This window comes from Cygnus olor, chromosome 2 (assembly GCF_009769625.2).
Source record: "Cygnus olor isolate bCygOlo1 chromosome 2, bCygOlo1.pri.v2, whole genome shotgun sequence".
Taxonomy (NCBI): domain Eukaryota; kingdom Metazoa; phylum Chordata; class Aves; order Anseriformes; family Anatidae; genus Cygnus; species Cygnus olor.
Window position 1 is genome coordinate 91745915 of NC_049170.1, and position 16506 is coordinate 91762420.

General features: G+C 38.1%; 1 protein-coding gene across 5 annotated transcripts in view; it reads right to left on the bottom strand.

Annotated features, from left to right (window-relative positions):
• The window catches only part of PTPN3 (protein tyrosine phosphatase non-receptor type 3), a 175865-nt gene that overhangs the window by 87342 nt on the left and 72017 nt on the right, over window positions 1-16506 (bottom strand). For 3 of the 5 annotated variants that reach the window (XM_040549003.1, XM_040549005.1, XM_040549006.1), the window contains exons 2-5: window positions 11387-11541; window positions 1379-1486; window positions 1207-1264; window positions 46-124 (exon numbers count right to left, since the gene is read on the bottom strand). In XM_040549003.1, the coding sequence (XP_040404937.1) occupies window positions 46-124; window positions 1207-1264; window positions 1379-1486; window positions 11387-11541 (400 nt within the window). The remainder of the gene's footprint in view (window positions 1-45; window positions 125-1206; window positions 1265-1378; window positions 1487-11386; window positions 11542-16506) is intronic. The other 2 variants (XM_040549004.1, XM_040549007.1) reach the window with 1 other exon arrangement.

Sequence of the window (16506 nt, forward strand, 5' to 3'; positions counted from 1 at the left end):
TTACACATACTTAGTTTATAGAAGCAAACATCAAACAGAAGTTACCTGGTTTGTTCTTGCTGAAGTGTGTTAGGATCAGGTATAAAAAACCTTACGCGAAAACGAAGGGTGCAGGGAAAACCTCCTAAAATATTTCAGAAGACCAAATCAATTTTCTCTTTAAAAAAAAAGATATACCCAAGGTTCTTACGTCTAGATTTATAGAAAAGTTATATGAATAACCACATTAAAATCTCCTGTGTTTTTCTTGTGGTTTACTTTGAGAGAAGTCTTTCCTGATTCCCCACCCCAACTATGAAAAGAAAATATTCTTAAGTATTATGATACTTTCATTTAAAGTACTTAGTACATGCTACTTTACATAAAAAAGCACTATTTAGCTATCTTTGCTGCTTTGCTCTAATAGCTATTAGAAAAGGAAAAAGCAGCAAATGTATATGAAGAGTCTCAACCAGGATAATTCTACCTTAATAACAGAAATATAAAATGCAGAAGTTCACCCTGTTAACTTCATGTGTTTTTATTTGAATTTCTACACAATCTCCAGAATACAGTAGAAAGAAGAGAGCTTAAAAACAGCTCAAGTTTTCCAGCACAAACTGGGACACTGTCCTACTACTCCACGTTCTCTGGGTTGCTGTCTGGGCATTATCATGCTGGCTGGCCTGTCCTTAAGCTCTCCTTCCTCTTGGTAAGCATTCTGTGCTACCTAAAACTTTATAAATGAAACATACTAGAGCAATGCATGCATTTGGAAGCACTTATTTTTTTTGTTGGTGGTGTGTTTTTTCTTTTTTCTTTGCATAAAATTAACTGTTTATTTATTTATTACTTTTTTTATTCTACTTGAGACAATAAATTAGCTACACATCCCTCAACAAAATCCCTCTTTCTTATCTTCCATGTAGGGATGAATTTACTGGCACTAAACTGGCTACTTCTTTCATAGCCATGACGTCCAACAGTGCTCAGAAGTGAGGTGTAGACACTGACACAGCACAGTTAGTGATCTGTCATGACTTAACTCAGAGAGCAGTAAGACATGCAGAAAGTTCTGACGAAAAGACTGGCAGAGATAAGACTTGCTCTAGAAGAAAATCTACCATCTGGATGCACTAATTAGCAGCAACTGTATTTATTCTATTCATAAGAACATAAAAAAGCTGAACTACACAGCTACAGTCGAGATATAAAAATAGATCTTACCTTTCAACTGTTTCCTAATAGGTTTGTTTGGTTCAAGCCACCGCTGTGAAATGAAAAACTATTAGATGGATTAAAAAATATTTACAAACAATTGGTGTTTATTTTTATATATGTGTGTATGTATATATATGCACATATATATACACACACATTTATTATTTACTATACTTACAGGTGAATCTACTGACGTTTCATTTTGCTGTAAACCAAAATATTCTTTCTCTGTCACACCCAGCTGGTTATAGGTCATATCCAACAAAATCTGACCAGTGTCTTGTTTCTGAAAACAAGAAAAGTTTAGAAGTGAAACTCTGCAACACTTACACGCCGTAATATACAATTAATTTAAATAAATTTTATTAAAAAAAATAAACAAACTTTGCAACACTTACACACTGTAATATACAATTTAAATAATTTTTATAAGTTTTATTAAAAAATAAATTGTGACACATATACTGTAATATACAATTAATTTAAATACGTTTTATTAAAAAATAAACAACTTGTGAATAAAAATTCATTGGTTCAATGTTCCTCAGCAATATAAAAACTTTAATTGATAAAAGTCTATTTTTTTATGAGACTTTCTTTCCAGAATACATTAGGTACCAGAAATCTCATAGTATGAATTGAAATGAACTCAGGTCCTTGAGGTCGGTTCTGCGACCGCCTTTTACGCAGACCACCTCTGCTCAATCAGCTCTTAGGAGCAATACCCTTTCTCTGGAGCTGTACCCTGCAAGCCTGGCTTACAGCCACACGGGGCTGCTGTGGGCCCTGATGTCACCACCAAAGCAGCTTTTTCTGTTTCCACATCAGCTTTCAGAAGGGAAAGTTTGTATATACCAGAATGGGGGGAAAAAACGTAGGAGAAAGCTGTATTCCAGCCATGAGATCCTGGACTTCATTAGCCTGAATTCCCACTCGCCCTGCTACCGTTATGCCACCCCAGACACCCATCCCGTCGGGTATTCCCAGAAGAACTGGTGTAACCAGAGAATGCCACAGGACACCCAGATGCACAAGCACAGGATATTTTCCCTGAAATTAAATTAGCATACCTCCACACCACTGCAGCGTGGAATAGAGATTAACCAGCTTACGTCAAAGCACACCGCTAATCAATGCTGTTAACACGAATAAACAAATAAACCAAACGAACAAAACACAAAACCTCTGAACAAGACTTCAATTTTAAAGATGCTAACATGTAACACAGCTTGCCATGCTGCAATGCATTTTCAGTGTAGTTCTTTATATACTAAGTTGGTGGACAGAACAAAATCCAGGAGTTTGTTCTATGACCTATAAAAGATTATAGATGTAAATTTTTTGAATCTTCTTTTTGAATTTTCTGAGTCTTACTCTTAAAATCAGAAATAAGCTGCACACATGCACAAAAATGACATCAGGGGAAAATTCCTCAGGCTGCGACACAAGCACTTTGTTTAAGAAACCAAAGGACTTGATGCTTATGCATTCGTACAAACTTACACACCACGTCTTTGTGGATGGCTCCAGTCTTATTCACTGTGTAAGAGCGCTCACTTAAGCCAAGAACACAATATTTTATTCATTTCTCTTTGTTTAGACCTTGTTTACTATACAACACTCAAGCCCTGCTCAGTCAGAAGACAGATTTATCTGCTTTTTGTTGGTTTGGGCCTTTTTTTTTCTTCTCCTTTTTTCCTCCCCTTTTTACATAGGGCACCAAAGCACTGTAATAGAGTGCTTTAAATACTAACATATTCCATAGTCTCCCCTTATCTCGTAAAAACATTATTCCTATTTAGAAGATTGGAAAGGACCACCAAAAATTCAATCACAAGACACACTTCAGTACCTTATTTTGGAGTACTGACTATTACCTTACACTTACTACTAGAGCAGAGCTCACTAGCTCCATTGGGATCTGAATGCTCACTATTTCTACACCAGACTCCAGAAAAAAAGGTAAGGTATCAGGAAAACAACTACTGGGCTCCTATGAAAAGCTGTGCATAATTTTCTGGAGCAAAGTCCCGTAAGAAGAAACCAATGTAGGCAACACTTAGCTGTTGTATGTATGAAACCACCTTCTTCCCTCCATCAGTCTCCCATCTTGCTTAACTTCTGCAGCAAACACTGCAACTCTTGCAATAACTGCAAGTCAAACCAAGTCAGACAGTGTGCTGCCATCAAATGCAGCTCTGTCCTCTCTCCCTTTTCCCAAGCTACACATTCCCAACTCCCCACTTTCTAACGTCCCTTGGGACATTCAAATCACAGCAGCAATCAAAACACTTTTTTTTTTTTTCCTGGAATAGCATACATAGACTTAAACCCAGAGTAAAAATTGTGGCATCTCATTCCATATTCATTTCATCCATATTCATTTACCTGGGATTTTTTTTTTCCTTTTTTTCCCCTTTTGCTTACAAGTGGAACATTAAAAACTATCGAGTGGCACCACATGACACCTGCACAACTCTGAAGCATGACTTCACATCTCTGGAGCACACTTCTGACACTGAGCAAACTGAGAAATTGATGGTTATTCTGTGACCAAAAGCAGTCATTACTCAGGATGACACACACACTTGAATCAAAAGAGTTCGGGAATCTTGGGTTTTGTTACAAGCAGGGCAGGAGAAGACTACCGCGGGCAGACTCTACTGCTAATTTGCTCTGTAAACTCAAACACTTCTGATTCCCTTTCCTCACAACACCATGACCTCCTAGTTCCTTTCTCATTTTCAACACTTCTGGTTCGTCAACATGATTCAAATGCCTTCCTCTTCTCTATCCCCACCTGCACCACAGTGGTATACCTCTTTTCCTGTGCCACACATGAAATGCTAAGCACTCTTACTGCTTCCCTTTAAAAGCAAGTAAGCTCCCTGTTTCTCTACTCTGAATCCTAAACCCACCTGCTCAGCATTAACAGCAGCCAGTAGTAGTTTCCTCTACCTACCTAGCATTCCCTCCTCCTCCTCCTCTCCATTTTCTTTCACAAGCAATCGTCAACACCGCTTTTCTGTAGCTCCAATCCTAGCTCTCTGGTATCAAAAGCATAAATTTTCTTCCACAGTGCCTAGATGAAGCACCCACTCCCGAAATCTAAGCCAAGTACAAGAAGTCACTTTCAATTGTTAAAACCTTTTCCAGTTGTCAAAATTCCTGCATCTGAAGGTTTTTATTTTTCCTGAACAAAACCTGTATTTACACAGCTTTAGCTTTGTTTTAAGAAACAGATGAATTATTTTTCAGCCTACATACCTAAAATGAAGTTACCCACACAGCTCATGCTGCATTATCTTCAGTCTATTTTGCACATATACAATTTTCAGAACTAGGTGTAAAGTGAGGCAGGCTAAGTATGTCACATCACTGATTCTGAATTTTGACATCCATTCCAATAGACAGTCCAAAGCCACATAGTACTCAAACACTACAAAGTCTCAAGTGCTTTAAAACATAAAATAATCTTACTCCTCTCCTCCATGGGCAGAGGACAAAACAACATGAACACCACTCAGCTGAAATGGGTGTTAGAACCAAGTTCTTAACCCTACGAATCATTACAGCAAGTAGTTAAGACATAAAGCTCTTCCCTTCCTACAAGGAGGTAAAAATTTATGCACGTTTCACACTTGAGTACTGTTACAACAACACGAGATCCTGAGATGGTTTCTTCTTTCTGCTCTGAAAGAAGTTTCCATTTACTTAATCTTTCTGACATTCACCAATCCTTATTCTGGTGTTAAAAGTTTTGCATTAACCACCTCATAACTACACGTTTTTCAGTCCATTTAAATCTGTTTTGAAACATATTTCACCTCATGCTGGACAGGTCAAAATTAATATTTAAAGATTATACCTGTTACAGTCCGCCTGTGCCACAACACGAATTCCCTAAATACAGCTGGAAATTATTAGCCAACTTCAAATCTTGTAGCTTACTAAAAATTCAAGAGAGAGAACCCCTTCATTATTTTTTAACTTTAAGTACTGCCTAGCAGCTTGTATGATCAAAGATTCGCTGTCCTAAGAACTGCATAAACGTCATGTAAATGAAGACTTAGCTCTTTGGAGTGGAAGGGTAAATACGCAAATCATCCTTTTCAGTTTGTTACCTTCCACAGAGTAACCTGTACAAAGCAGCACCTTCAGAGGACAGTGCAACACACCTCCCTGTCTCCTCTGCATGAGCTTTGCCCCACTTTCTGGCAATGACGATCTCACAATTAAGCACCTCCTACGCTTTTGCAAATTCAATCTCACTACAGACACAATGCCCACTGTTCCTCACGTGTTGTTTGAGGTCATCCTTTCTTGATTTAAGCCTTTAACACTCATCCACTACTAACAGCCTTTGGTCCCTATATGCCTAAGAGCTTGAACAAAGTGTTACACTTTTTTCCAATGTCCACACTGATTTTACACACTGCTAGTTTATTTGCTTTTCTGCTAACAATGCCCTTTCCTCTTGCTGGAAATTATTTACTCACCTGATGCCTTTATTCAGAGCATGCAAGATTTTGTTTAGCTAAAATAAACAGAACAGCCTGTTCTTTTCTCAGGTCCCGACTTCTGCAGAGCATCCTAGTCGTCCCTTCCATGCCTGCCCAAGCCGAAACTTGCCTTTTCTGTCTGCTCGTGGATCTGCACATGACTTTCCATGGAGGCTGGCCCCAATGCCAAGACTAACACTGCTAATACTTCCTCAACGTTGGCTCAAAGCTCCTGCCTGATGCGCAGGAACACTCACCTTTTTCACAGCCACAACAGAAGTATTTCTGTCTACAAACTACCAGTGTTCTCCTCCTCTATTGTTTACAACTGAAAACTAAGCTTGAACAAACAAAAATATAAAGCAACCCACATTAAATACTTCTCAGGAAAGCTATTACTTTATACCACTGATTTTTCCGACTGCATTACTCATTTTTCACGGTAACCTGTCTGCTACATCAGACTCCTATTTTCTTTCTGTTTGTTTGTTGGGTTGGGTTGGTTTTTAAATAAGGCCTCAAACCTTACTTTTTTGGTTTACTGAAAAAAATTAATAGCAACATGTTAAAGAAGTTACCAGTTGGTAACTCCACTGATAATGTCCTTATACAGCTTAACATTTCTCTTCTCAGCAGGAACTACTGGCACCTCCTTGAGCCAACTCCTTGCCCATCCCATAACACTGCTAGATTTCCTACACTACAGCTCAGTATTTTCCTTTATAAAGGTCACACAAAATAAGTTATCTAAGCCCACAGAGCATTGACTCACTGCATTTTCTTTGTCTCAAAAATGATTTTGTTTGTTGAACACATATGAGGTTTGCTGTGCCAGATCTAACTTCGGAAATATCTCCCCTGCACAAATTCTTTCCTTCAGCATTTATTACGAAGTCAGGCACCCTGAAGGGATCAGACACTAACAAGCCTGCAGTAGGTCAGATCACTTTCTTACTGTCCTCAAAGTCATCAAGTTTCATACTGTCTTATTGTTTTCCAGGCATAGAGTACCCTGATCTGCTTCAACATAAAACTAAATATTTGTTGCTAGCCTGAAATTTCATACTGTAAGTCTTTCCATATGCAGAGATGCAGATTACCACCAACCCCTCCTGTGTTATCAAACAATGTCCACCAGTAGGAAAACTTAGTGATGAAGATGCTACATGTCTGTATTGTTGCAGTTTAGTATGAGAAGTTTAAAATTTTAATTCACACCCACAACCAAAAAGAACCTTTAAGTGAACCTCTGCTCATTATTTTAAACATATCAGTAGTAATTGTTGGTGATAATTTTAACAGTCATGTTCCTTCTCAAAATATTAAAAAGAGGAACTTGACTGGGATGGTACAGAAAAAACACCAATCCTTACTGTTTGAATTTCAAGTCATACAACTTCTAGTTATTATGACCAAATTGTTATATTTCTAGAAGGAAACCCTACTTCTAGAAAGAAGCCAAGTAGCTTAACAGCAAAAATCACAGGCACTAAAAACATAAGCATCAACTGTGTTTCAGAAAGATAATACAATACAGAGATTATTTGACACTATGTTTTAACCTTTCCCAAAAGTCAGTTTGCTGGAAATTGAGACGCATAGCTCCCAAGTAGTCATTCCTGGTAAATGAGTCAAAGTAGAGCAATAATGGAAAATTCCTGTATGTTTACACCAAAAGTTGCAAACAGATCTGCATTATTGCTCAATATATACCTATTTATCACACCCAAACATGGTATGTGAGCACATTCTGTATGTATTAGAATGACAAATAACGTTTTCCTCATGTGAAGACAGTCATAAGTTCAGAGACAAATGAATTAACCTTATCACAAAATTCAAACACATGACATTTATTTGAAGGCTTCAAGAAAATCTGAATATATTCAAATACAACATTCTGTATGAAGCGCGGTCAAGCCTTGGTCTCAAATATTTCCAAATTTTAGCTTACATGCACCTTCTATTCTTTGGGTGGACTTTGGACATGTTCCATCTAAATACTGAAACACATGATGGAGGAAAGACAAGACAGGCCATTTCAGCCTGGCAGAATTAACATACAACTTCTATTTGGAATGCAAGCAAAGAAACAAAATGTGTCTGTCTAAGTTGTGTGAACTTTCTTGATAAAGATGACCTAAGAACAGTACATACCACAAGTTATATTAACGTTTTGTGATACCATCAATATAAATTTCTCATTCACGAAGTATAAGCTCCTTTAAATGAAAACACTGAACAACAAAGGCTATCATTCCACTACTGTGCCAAAGCCAAAATATAAAAGGAAAAAAATGGTTCTCTTGAAATTAAATCTTCCTTTTCACCTGGCCAAGCTACCAACATTCTTTAGTACAAGAGCTTAATTAGAACAAGCTCAAAGAAATCAAATTAAGCAATTATCTCAAGGTTTCTCAGTAATCAAAGTCCCTCAGGTTATTTCCACAAGCAAAAACCATCTTCCTCCTTCCATTGCCCCATTTTAGCATGCCTGGATTTTGTTCACATTGTTACAGGTACAACCATTTAGAAAAGTCCCACGTAGCAGAATGATAGACACCCCTATAGCTACGATTTGGAAAGTTTTCTAAGCCCGTGCAGTTTACAGAATCACAGAATCGTCTAAGTTGGAAGAGACCTCCAAGATCATCTAGTCCAACCTCTTACCAACAAAGTTTGAGGAAATTCAGCTGTGGGGGCTCGATAAACATCCAGTTGCTACAGAATGAAGAGAAAAAGTCAGCTCTCTATTCTCCCTGTTCTCCAGAAGGTTAAATATTTGGTGGTACCATGAGTATCAAGACATTAACTTCCCTACTAGTTCAAAATTTCAAAATACATAAATTCTTATTTTCAATGTGTGAATAGGTTGACTGTTTAGACTATTAAATTTAATACAAAGGTGATAGATTCAAATTCACTTCAAATTCATTAGTCTTAGGCATTTGTTCAGTGCCAGCAACACATTAGAAATTACAACCTCAAAATACCTATTTGCTTAAACTCAAAGCAAGTTTCTCTTGAGTTACCTCTTACCCTTGATGTGTTTTTTTTTGATGTTTATTCCTCTCTATAATACTTCTATGCCTTTGAAAGAAATCCTCTTGCAGTTAGAATTCTGTGTTCAGATAACTGCTACGTGACAAAACAACGTTCAATATTTTTCAGTATGATGTCATTAGAATTGGAGCAGTCTTTAATTCCACTTAGACTATTGCATGAAAGAAAGCCAAGATTTCTTAGGCTTTAGACTTGGATAGTCTGCTTTTCCCCATTCACTTTCCACTACTTGTGGTGGAACCATATTTACATCTACAAATGCGAGGCATACTTATGTGTATGTGAATATTAGCCTAATATTAGTTCAAAGTGTAACATACATCCAAACTCAGAGCTTTCAAAAATCACTATGAGGTGCCCCTAGCCCACCAACTAGCCCTGAAGATTTCCCAGCCTTTGTTTTTCACTGATACGCTGAAGTGCTTTGCTCACAGACATAAAACCAAATGGTGTTGGCTGTGAAAATAACATGCATGCAAACTTCATGAAGCTGAATCTGTCTGTTAATATAAGCAGAAATCAAATATGAGTTTTCAGCAGCTGGCTTCCAGTCCTTTTCAGAGCTGGACTTTGTGACACAATCAGAGAGCAGCAAAGCCTGCCCTGAGGCAGGCCTCAAGGTCAGGTAATCAGGAAGGGCAGGCCTGACAGATGAGCACAACCTCCCTCGGAGCTGGTAGGGGAGCTCAGTACTGTGAGGACATTAATCTTTGTGAAACCTCGTCCTTGCACTAACACACAACACAGCGAGGTAGCCATGCTCCTCGCTTCTTTGCGAGGAAGGGTCCTGTGCTGCCCTCAGGGCAGCTCAGCATTACAGCGGCAGGGAAGGAGGCCCTTCTGACTCCTGGATCAAGGAGACAACCAGCAGGGACACCCTGCGGCTACACTCGAGGCAGGGAGATGAATTAGCTGGGTCCACAGGTTCATAACAGTTTTGATCTTTTGTACAGAATTCACTGCTTAGAGGATGAAATGAGAAGCACAAAGTTCAGGTGCATGGTGCTAGATTTCATCAGGCCAAGAGCTAAATCTAAAGCTCTGTAAACAGTTGCTTACAGGGAAGAGTACATTACTTATCAAAAAGTTTTAATTCCTCATTTTTCAAAGGTCCTCGTATATGGGTCTGGGGGACGAGAAATTTATGCTAGATCTAGTCACAACTGACAGACAAGGCAATCTTATAGGGCATGCTGGAAATGAACAATGAAAATTTTCTATTAGTGTGCTGCTCCTTCTCTTATATTCCTACCTCCCCCAAGCATCCTACTCCCCACTGTTAGCTACCTCCTATTACATTTATATATATATACACACACATATATACACACATATATAAATGTGCATGTACACCTACATATACATTTTACATATAAATCTACGTGTATATATATATATAACACATATATACCAATATATATGCTTATCTATATAAAATATATACTAAAATATTGGACTAATTCTGCGTGTTTTGGAATGCAAACAATTAAAATGAAAATAATTTGTTTGGCTAGCATATTAATTTTCATTTGATAAATATCCAGACAAAATTCAGAAATAAAATCAGTCTGCAAAGTGAATTATAACAACACTTTGTAAAATAAGTTCTCAAATGAGTCTTTGAGACTCCTGTAGGAATGCATGCCATACTTTAAAGAAATCCAGCAATAGAGTGTCCTCGTAAGAACTCCCTTACTTCTCAAACTGGGTAAACTGGACAAAGGAAGCATCATACACAAGTTCACACTAGACTTTAATTTATTCAGTTTTCCTGTATGGTCAAATAATTCTACCAAAAACTGATTGAAGAGTTAAGGTATTTCTTTTGTTTTCATCTAAAAATGAAATAACACCTTTAATCAGTAATAAGGGTTATAAAACTAAATATTTACTGAATAATGTCCTATCTGTATAACTGCATTCTATTAGCTGTTTTCACAGTACAGATATTCCTGAAAAATTCTGTAGCACAAACTTGTCTCAGAGGTTGGACTCGATGATCTTTGTTAAGTCCCTTTCAACTGAACTACTCTACATTAAGTTCTATAAGCCTGTCCAAAATTTCCAACATCCTCCATCCCCTTTCCCGCTCTGCTCCCCTAAAAGGTAAACCGATTAAAAAAACACACTGAAGCACCACAGACTGACCTGTCCTACTAAACCATGCTGTCTTCGCTACTTGCATCATCTCTGTTATTTCAGAAAACATGTACTGACCTCACTACATTAATTTACACGGCCTCCTTTTAGCATTACCAGTCCTTTGATGACTGGAAAGAAGTAGTACATCCAAATTAGGGATTCCCCTTTAGATACAAATTACTTATTCATAGCTGATCACGATCATTTTACCTGCTTCTCAGTGATTCCTACACCATGTAGAAGACCATTTTCCAGATACAATCTGCTTGATGTGATTTTATGACTCTTCAGTCAGTTGACTTTAGAGAAAATTAAAACATCACTTCATAAATCTATTTCATAATCAGTAACTGCAATTTTGAAGTGACAAAGATATGTCTTCAACATCTTATGGAAATCCCATACCTCAGGGTCCCACAGTTCATCAGCTTTCAAACAAATACTTATGGATTTAAAAAATATATGTCTTCCAAACTTACATTGACTTTGAAGCTTTGTATTGAGCCATCCAAAAAGTGAACGTTACAGGTTATCTCTGATCGGGTTTTCTCTTTTGGTAGTTCTGATGCTCGTATGTTATTTATCCTCCCACCTAAGGCTCGTAAACGGGAGTTCATAACTATTGCTGAATAACCTATAAAACAAAAAATACATTTAATAACAGTTCTTATAATTCACTAATATTTCACCAATATTTTTCTAAGAAACCCACAACAACATGAAGGCCTCATTACACCCCAAATACGTAGATTAACAGAGGCTTCTTATATAAAAAAATAAAAATAAATACAAAATTAGCAGTCTGTAAACCATAACACACAAAACTATAGAGGGGCTTCCATGCTTCTAATCTAACAAGCTTAACCGAATCACAGGTAACCACTGCAAAGTATACTTAGGTTAGGCATGGACTGTTGCCTTAACTTGAATTAATAAGAAAAAAAACACACACCTACTATAGAACAGATAAGGCAATGTTAAGAAAATTTTCTACCATCTGTACCTAGTAAATTCATCGCCCCTGTAAAATTTCCTACATATTTCTATATTTACCACACAAGTTTTACTACAAGAAAATAATTCTTTCTATTCTAACTCTTGATTTAATGCAGATCACATTCTGTCAAATAGCATTTTGTTACAGGAACACACACACAGACCATATGTATGGCAACCAGAATTAACGATAAAAACATGTCAATATTTTACAGCCTACCATGCATAAATTCATGAAGCCAGAAATCTACAACCAAGAAGAACAACCCACAAAAATTGTATTTTTTTTTTCTTGGAAAAATCTTCCTGAACGCTAGAAAACCATACTTTTCATAAAAGGAAAAAGGCAAAAGGCAAAAAGGCAAAAAGGCAAAAAGGCAAAAAGGCAAAAAAGGAAAAAAGCAAAAAAGGAAAAAAGGAAAAAAGGAAACATTCACCAAAATAAACAGTGAATTAAATACAGTCAAGCCTGTAAACATTTCAAGCCTCTCTCCACTAGATCAGTTTACCAATTAACATCACAACATATAAAGCCAGTTGGCAAGCGAAGCTGAGGATAGTTTTCCAGGTTAATTACCATACCAATTACCGAATCATACCTCACTTATTAGAGGCTAGCTACAAAAAGACTTGCATAATGTGTTTCCTAGACAGCTGGCCAAGCTAGACAGGACCAATGTCAGGACTATTTTGGAATCTCCCCATGTTTGTCTGTCTGCCTGTAAAACATTGACTGACTTTTCTTTAAAACCGCTAAAAAAAATAAACTTGTCAGAATAAAATTACTTAAAATTCTGAAACACCATATCTACTCACACATCCCTGTGAAAAGTAAATGTGAAAGGCATGAAATTTTAGAGGCATGAAATTTTACTAAAGGCATCAAAACAATGCAACGATACATCTTCATATAACAATGTGTAATCTGTACTTAGAAGTAGCTCGAACAAATCCTTCTCAGAAAAAAAAAAACACTGAAAATTCACAAGTCAGACATTCAACGAGTACTCATATTTTTGGGGGTCAGCCAATTCATAGTTTGCTATTGTTTATTTCCTAAAATCTAAACTGTATGTAAATTGCCAAGACTGATTTATTTAGCCAGCACACTGCATCTTTTCCTGGCAGTTCGACAATATTTTCCTCTCACTCTTTCCCAGACATGATTGCTTTTGGTTTGTTTCTTTTTCTTTAAGGAGGGAAAAAAGGAGGTGATCTTTAGGTGAATTCTGAACAGTGTTTCCGTATAAAACACTATACACTCCTATTGCTTTGAAATTGTTCTTGATATATCAGTGTACTACGATTCAATGCATTGTATTTTTTTTAACCCAGAAAATGGCCATTCTTATTCAAGAATGGTTGTTGCTGAAGAAAACACAGTTACCTAATTATCAGAGGCATACAAAAAGGTGAGGATATATTAAGACTGCATATAAAATCTTCATTTTAATATTCTTTAAGTTTCTAGCAACTACATTTTCAGCTACTTATTCATTATTGTGTTCCTCTTTTACCAAAAAGCCAGGTGGCTGCACAAATTATACTGTACTCTCTCCTCCCCTTTCCACACTCATAGGTCAAAAACGTTTCACTTGCAGAAAGAGACACAGAATCATAGAATCATCCAGGTTGGAAAAGATCATCTGGTCCAACCATCACCCTACCACCAACGTCACCCACTAAACCATGTCCCTAAGCACCACGTCCAACCTTTCCTTAACACCCTCAGGGACGGTGACTCCACCACCTCCCTGGGCAACCCGTTCCAATGCCTGACTGCTCTTTCTAAGAAATGTCTCCTAATTTCCAACCTGAAACTACACCTACCTGCTAGCCCACTGATGGGTAAGAGGAGAAAATGTTTGTTTCTTGCGGGCCAGCCCCTGGATGAAGAGCAGCTTTCTGTGGGCAGACGGCAGCCCCACTGGATTTTTTTTTTTTTTTTTTGCTACCCACGGAAGGAAAAAACCTAATCTACCTGAATAAAGAAATAAATAATTTTATTTAGCTGCCTGTGCACAGCAACACATAAAATTATAGGGCACTTCCTATCAAGGTGCCTCTGCAGAAAGCCTAGCAAGTCACCTGGATAGCCTAGCCCATACATCAGGTAGATTTGTTAGGCTAGGCTTCCTTTTCAGACTGTGGCCTCCTATGCCTTTTCTAAATTAACCCCCATATATCTTCTCTCCATGTGTTTTAACCTTTACACAAAATTAACTTCCCCCACTTACACTGCTACACTGCTCCCTAAATCCAAGCCCACCTTTCTGTCGATTACTGTCTCCTACACACAAGAGATGACAGGAATTCCGCCTTAAAGCTGTCTGCAACAAGAATAAAATGCTGTTTTGAAGGTTTTCACAAATTTTTAATTAAATGGAATTTTTAGCGTGACCAAAGAGAACGTCCAATACACATTCTTACAACTTCCATGACTCTCCTCTAACGAGTCAGACCTGCTCTTTTCTGTGCCACAAACCTGTTAATCTGTCTCCAAGCATCCATGGAAGGTAGCCAGGAGCTAACAGTAACACTTCCTCACATACTGCTAGTTGTTGTCAAATCAGAGAGGTGCTCGCTTTAAGACTGAACTTACAGTTGTTTTTTATGCTAGTTCTTAACAGTCTCACACCTTTATGATTGAGAGCTTCACGAAAGATTTGTTTCCTATCTTTAGGTTATATGCTGGATACCCCAAGTGAAAAAGCAACTTGGAAATTCAGCACGAGCAATTTAGAGTTTCTAGTGCGACCCGCTTTGAATCGAGTTCACAAACGAAAACCTGGGATTTTTCTTTACTTATTTTTAATACTTTCATGCAAAGTGAAGTCAGTAACGCAGGTGGAGCCCCCATCCTGCATCTCCAGCCGGGGCTGTCCTTGGCAGAAGCAGCTGAGCACAGAGGCCGCGCCAAGAGCGGGATAAGTGGCAGGGTGTTCGGACACCGCAGCCATCAGTCTAGCTGGGGCTCAGACAGCCTAAGCAAGCCCCAGAGAAGTGCCAGCAGTTGGGCACTCAGGGCACAGAAAGCTGGCCTTTACTTGCCAGCTACGTGTCCTTCAACGTCATTCAGCACAGGAGCTAAAAATTCCCCAGGGAGCTGTTTGACAGGGACCGCGCTGCAGGCACCAGCTTAAGTCATCGTGCGTGCCAGAGCTTACTGTGCCACTGTAAGTCATTAATGACACAACTTTGTCTGAGCCCGTGCTAAAGAAAAACAGGAGAGAGATGAGCATGAGTTACCAGCACCTGCTCTGCTACTCTGCTTTCATCCAGGATTTGTTTGAAAAGTTGTATTTAAAAAGAATAAAAAAATAGACCTAGATTCTGAAAGGCCTGGCTTATCAACCCCAGTGTAATATAAAGCGGTACCTGGAAACATAAAGCTGCAATTGCAGCTGCTTTGGGACAGGCAAAGGGTCCTCAGGATCACAGGCCCAGAGAGCGAGTGACCCCACACCTTATTTTCACATTAAGGTATTAAACTAACATGTGAAATTCTATCCCCTAATCAAATCGGGCAAACAGGAACAACAAACATAGCTACAGAAAGAGGTTAATGTGCTCCAAGAGCGTTAAACACATTTCCGAACAAGTCTATTTATGCATGCCTTCCCCAGGAATTAAGCAGCAGTCGAGCAGAACAAAAAAATATGTGTTTTCCTTTTCTGCTGTATCAAAGACTGGCTCTTTAACAGACCTTTTCCATGCCAGCTTTTCATATCATTACAAGTCACTTAGAAACTGTTGGTAAAGAAACTTACGACCCAATTTTCAGTGCAACCACCATTAATGTGTTTGTTACCAAGGAAATAAATCAAGAATAGCTTTTCTGCTCATATACTGCAGGACATTCTACATAGACTCACACCACGCATAGCTATGAATGGTTCAAAAGTAACAAATACTCACTTCCACCACTGCATTAGGTAAATGGCGGTATTTCTACTCCTGCAAGTGTGCACTCTTTTTTTCTAGAAGGAGACTGCTGTACCCTAAGTATTCTTTATATACATCACTGAAAATTTACAGTTCCGTGTTGGTCTCCTGAAAGCGTCAGTATTACAGGTGCGAATGTCATTTAGGAAGGGCTTGCACTGCTCACCCACTTGCATTATCCCAGCTGACAGCAAAGGGAAAAACAGTAGTACTACACACATATTTTAACGGTTAAGTCTTGTATGCCCTTTCAGTAAGGGTAACACTTTGTGGCTACCTATTACTTTATTTAAAAGATGTGAAATGAAGTGAATGGGATTACAAAGATGTATCCCCTTCAAGGTGTCTCTGCATCGATTTGTAGCTCTAGGACAACCAGTACAAATGCTTTTCAGCATGCATCAGCTTTCCTTATTTGCCGATTAAAATGATTTCCCAATAAATTCTCAGAAAAACACAACCCTGGAAACCTGAAGTATTTGTCATCTACATTCTGACTCCTCCTCCCTTGTAGTTCAGCATTATTTACACACCTTGGAGCTGTATCTGCCATCAATGCATCTTAATGAGGGTTAGCCAGCCAGCTTTTCTGAATAGAAGACTGAAGTTTAACTCAACACCTATGAAAACAAGCTTCTGTTTTCACCTTCTGCAGAGA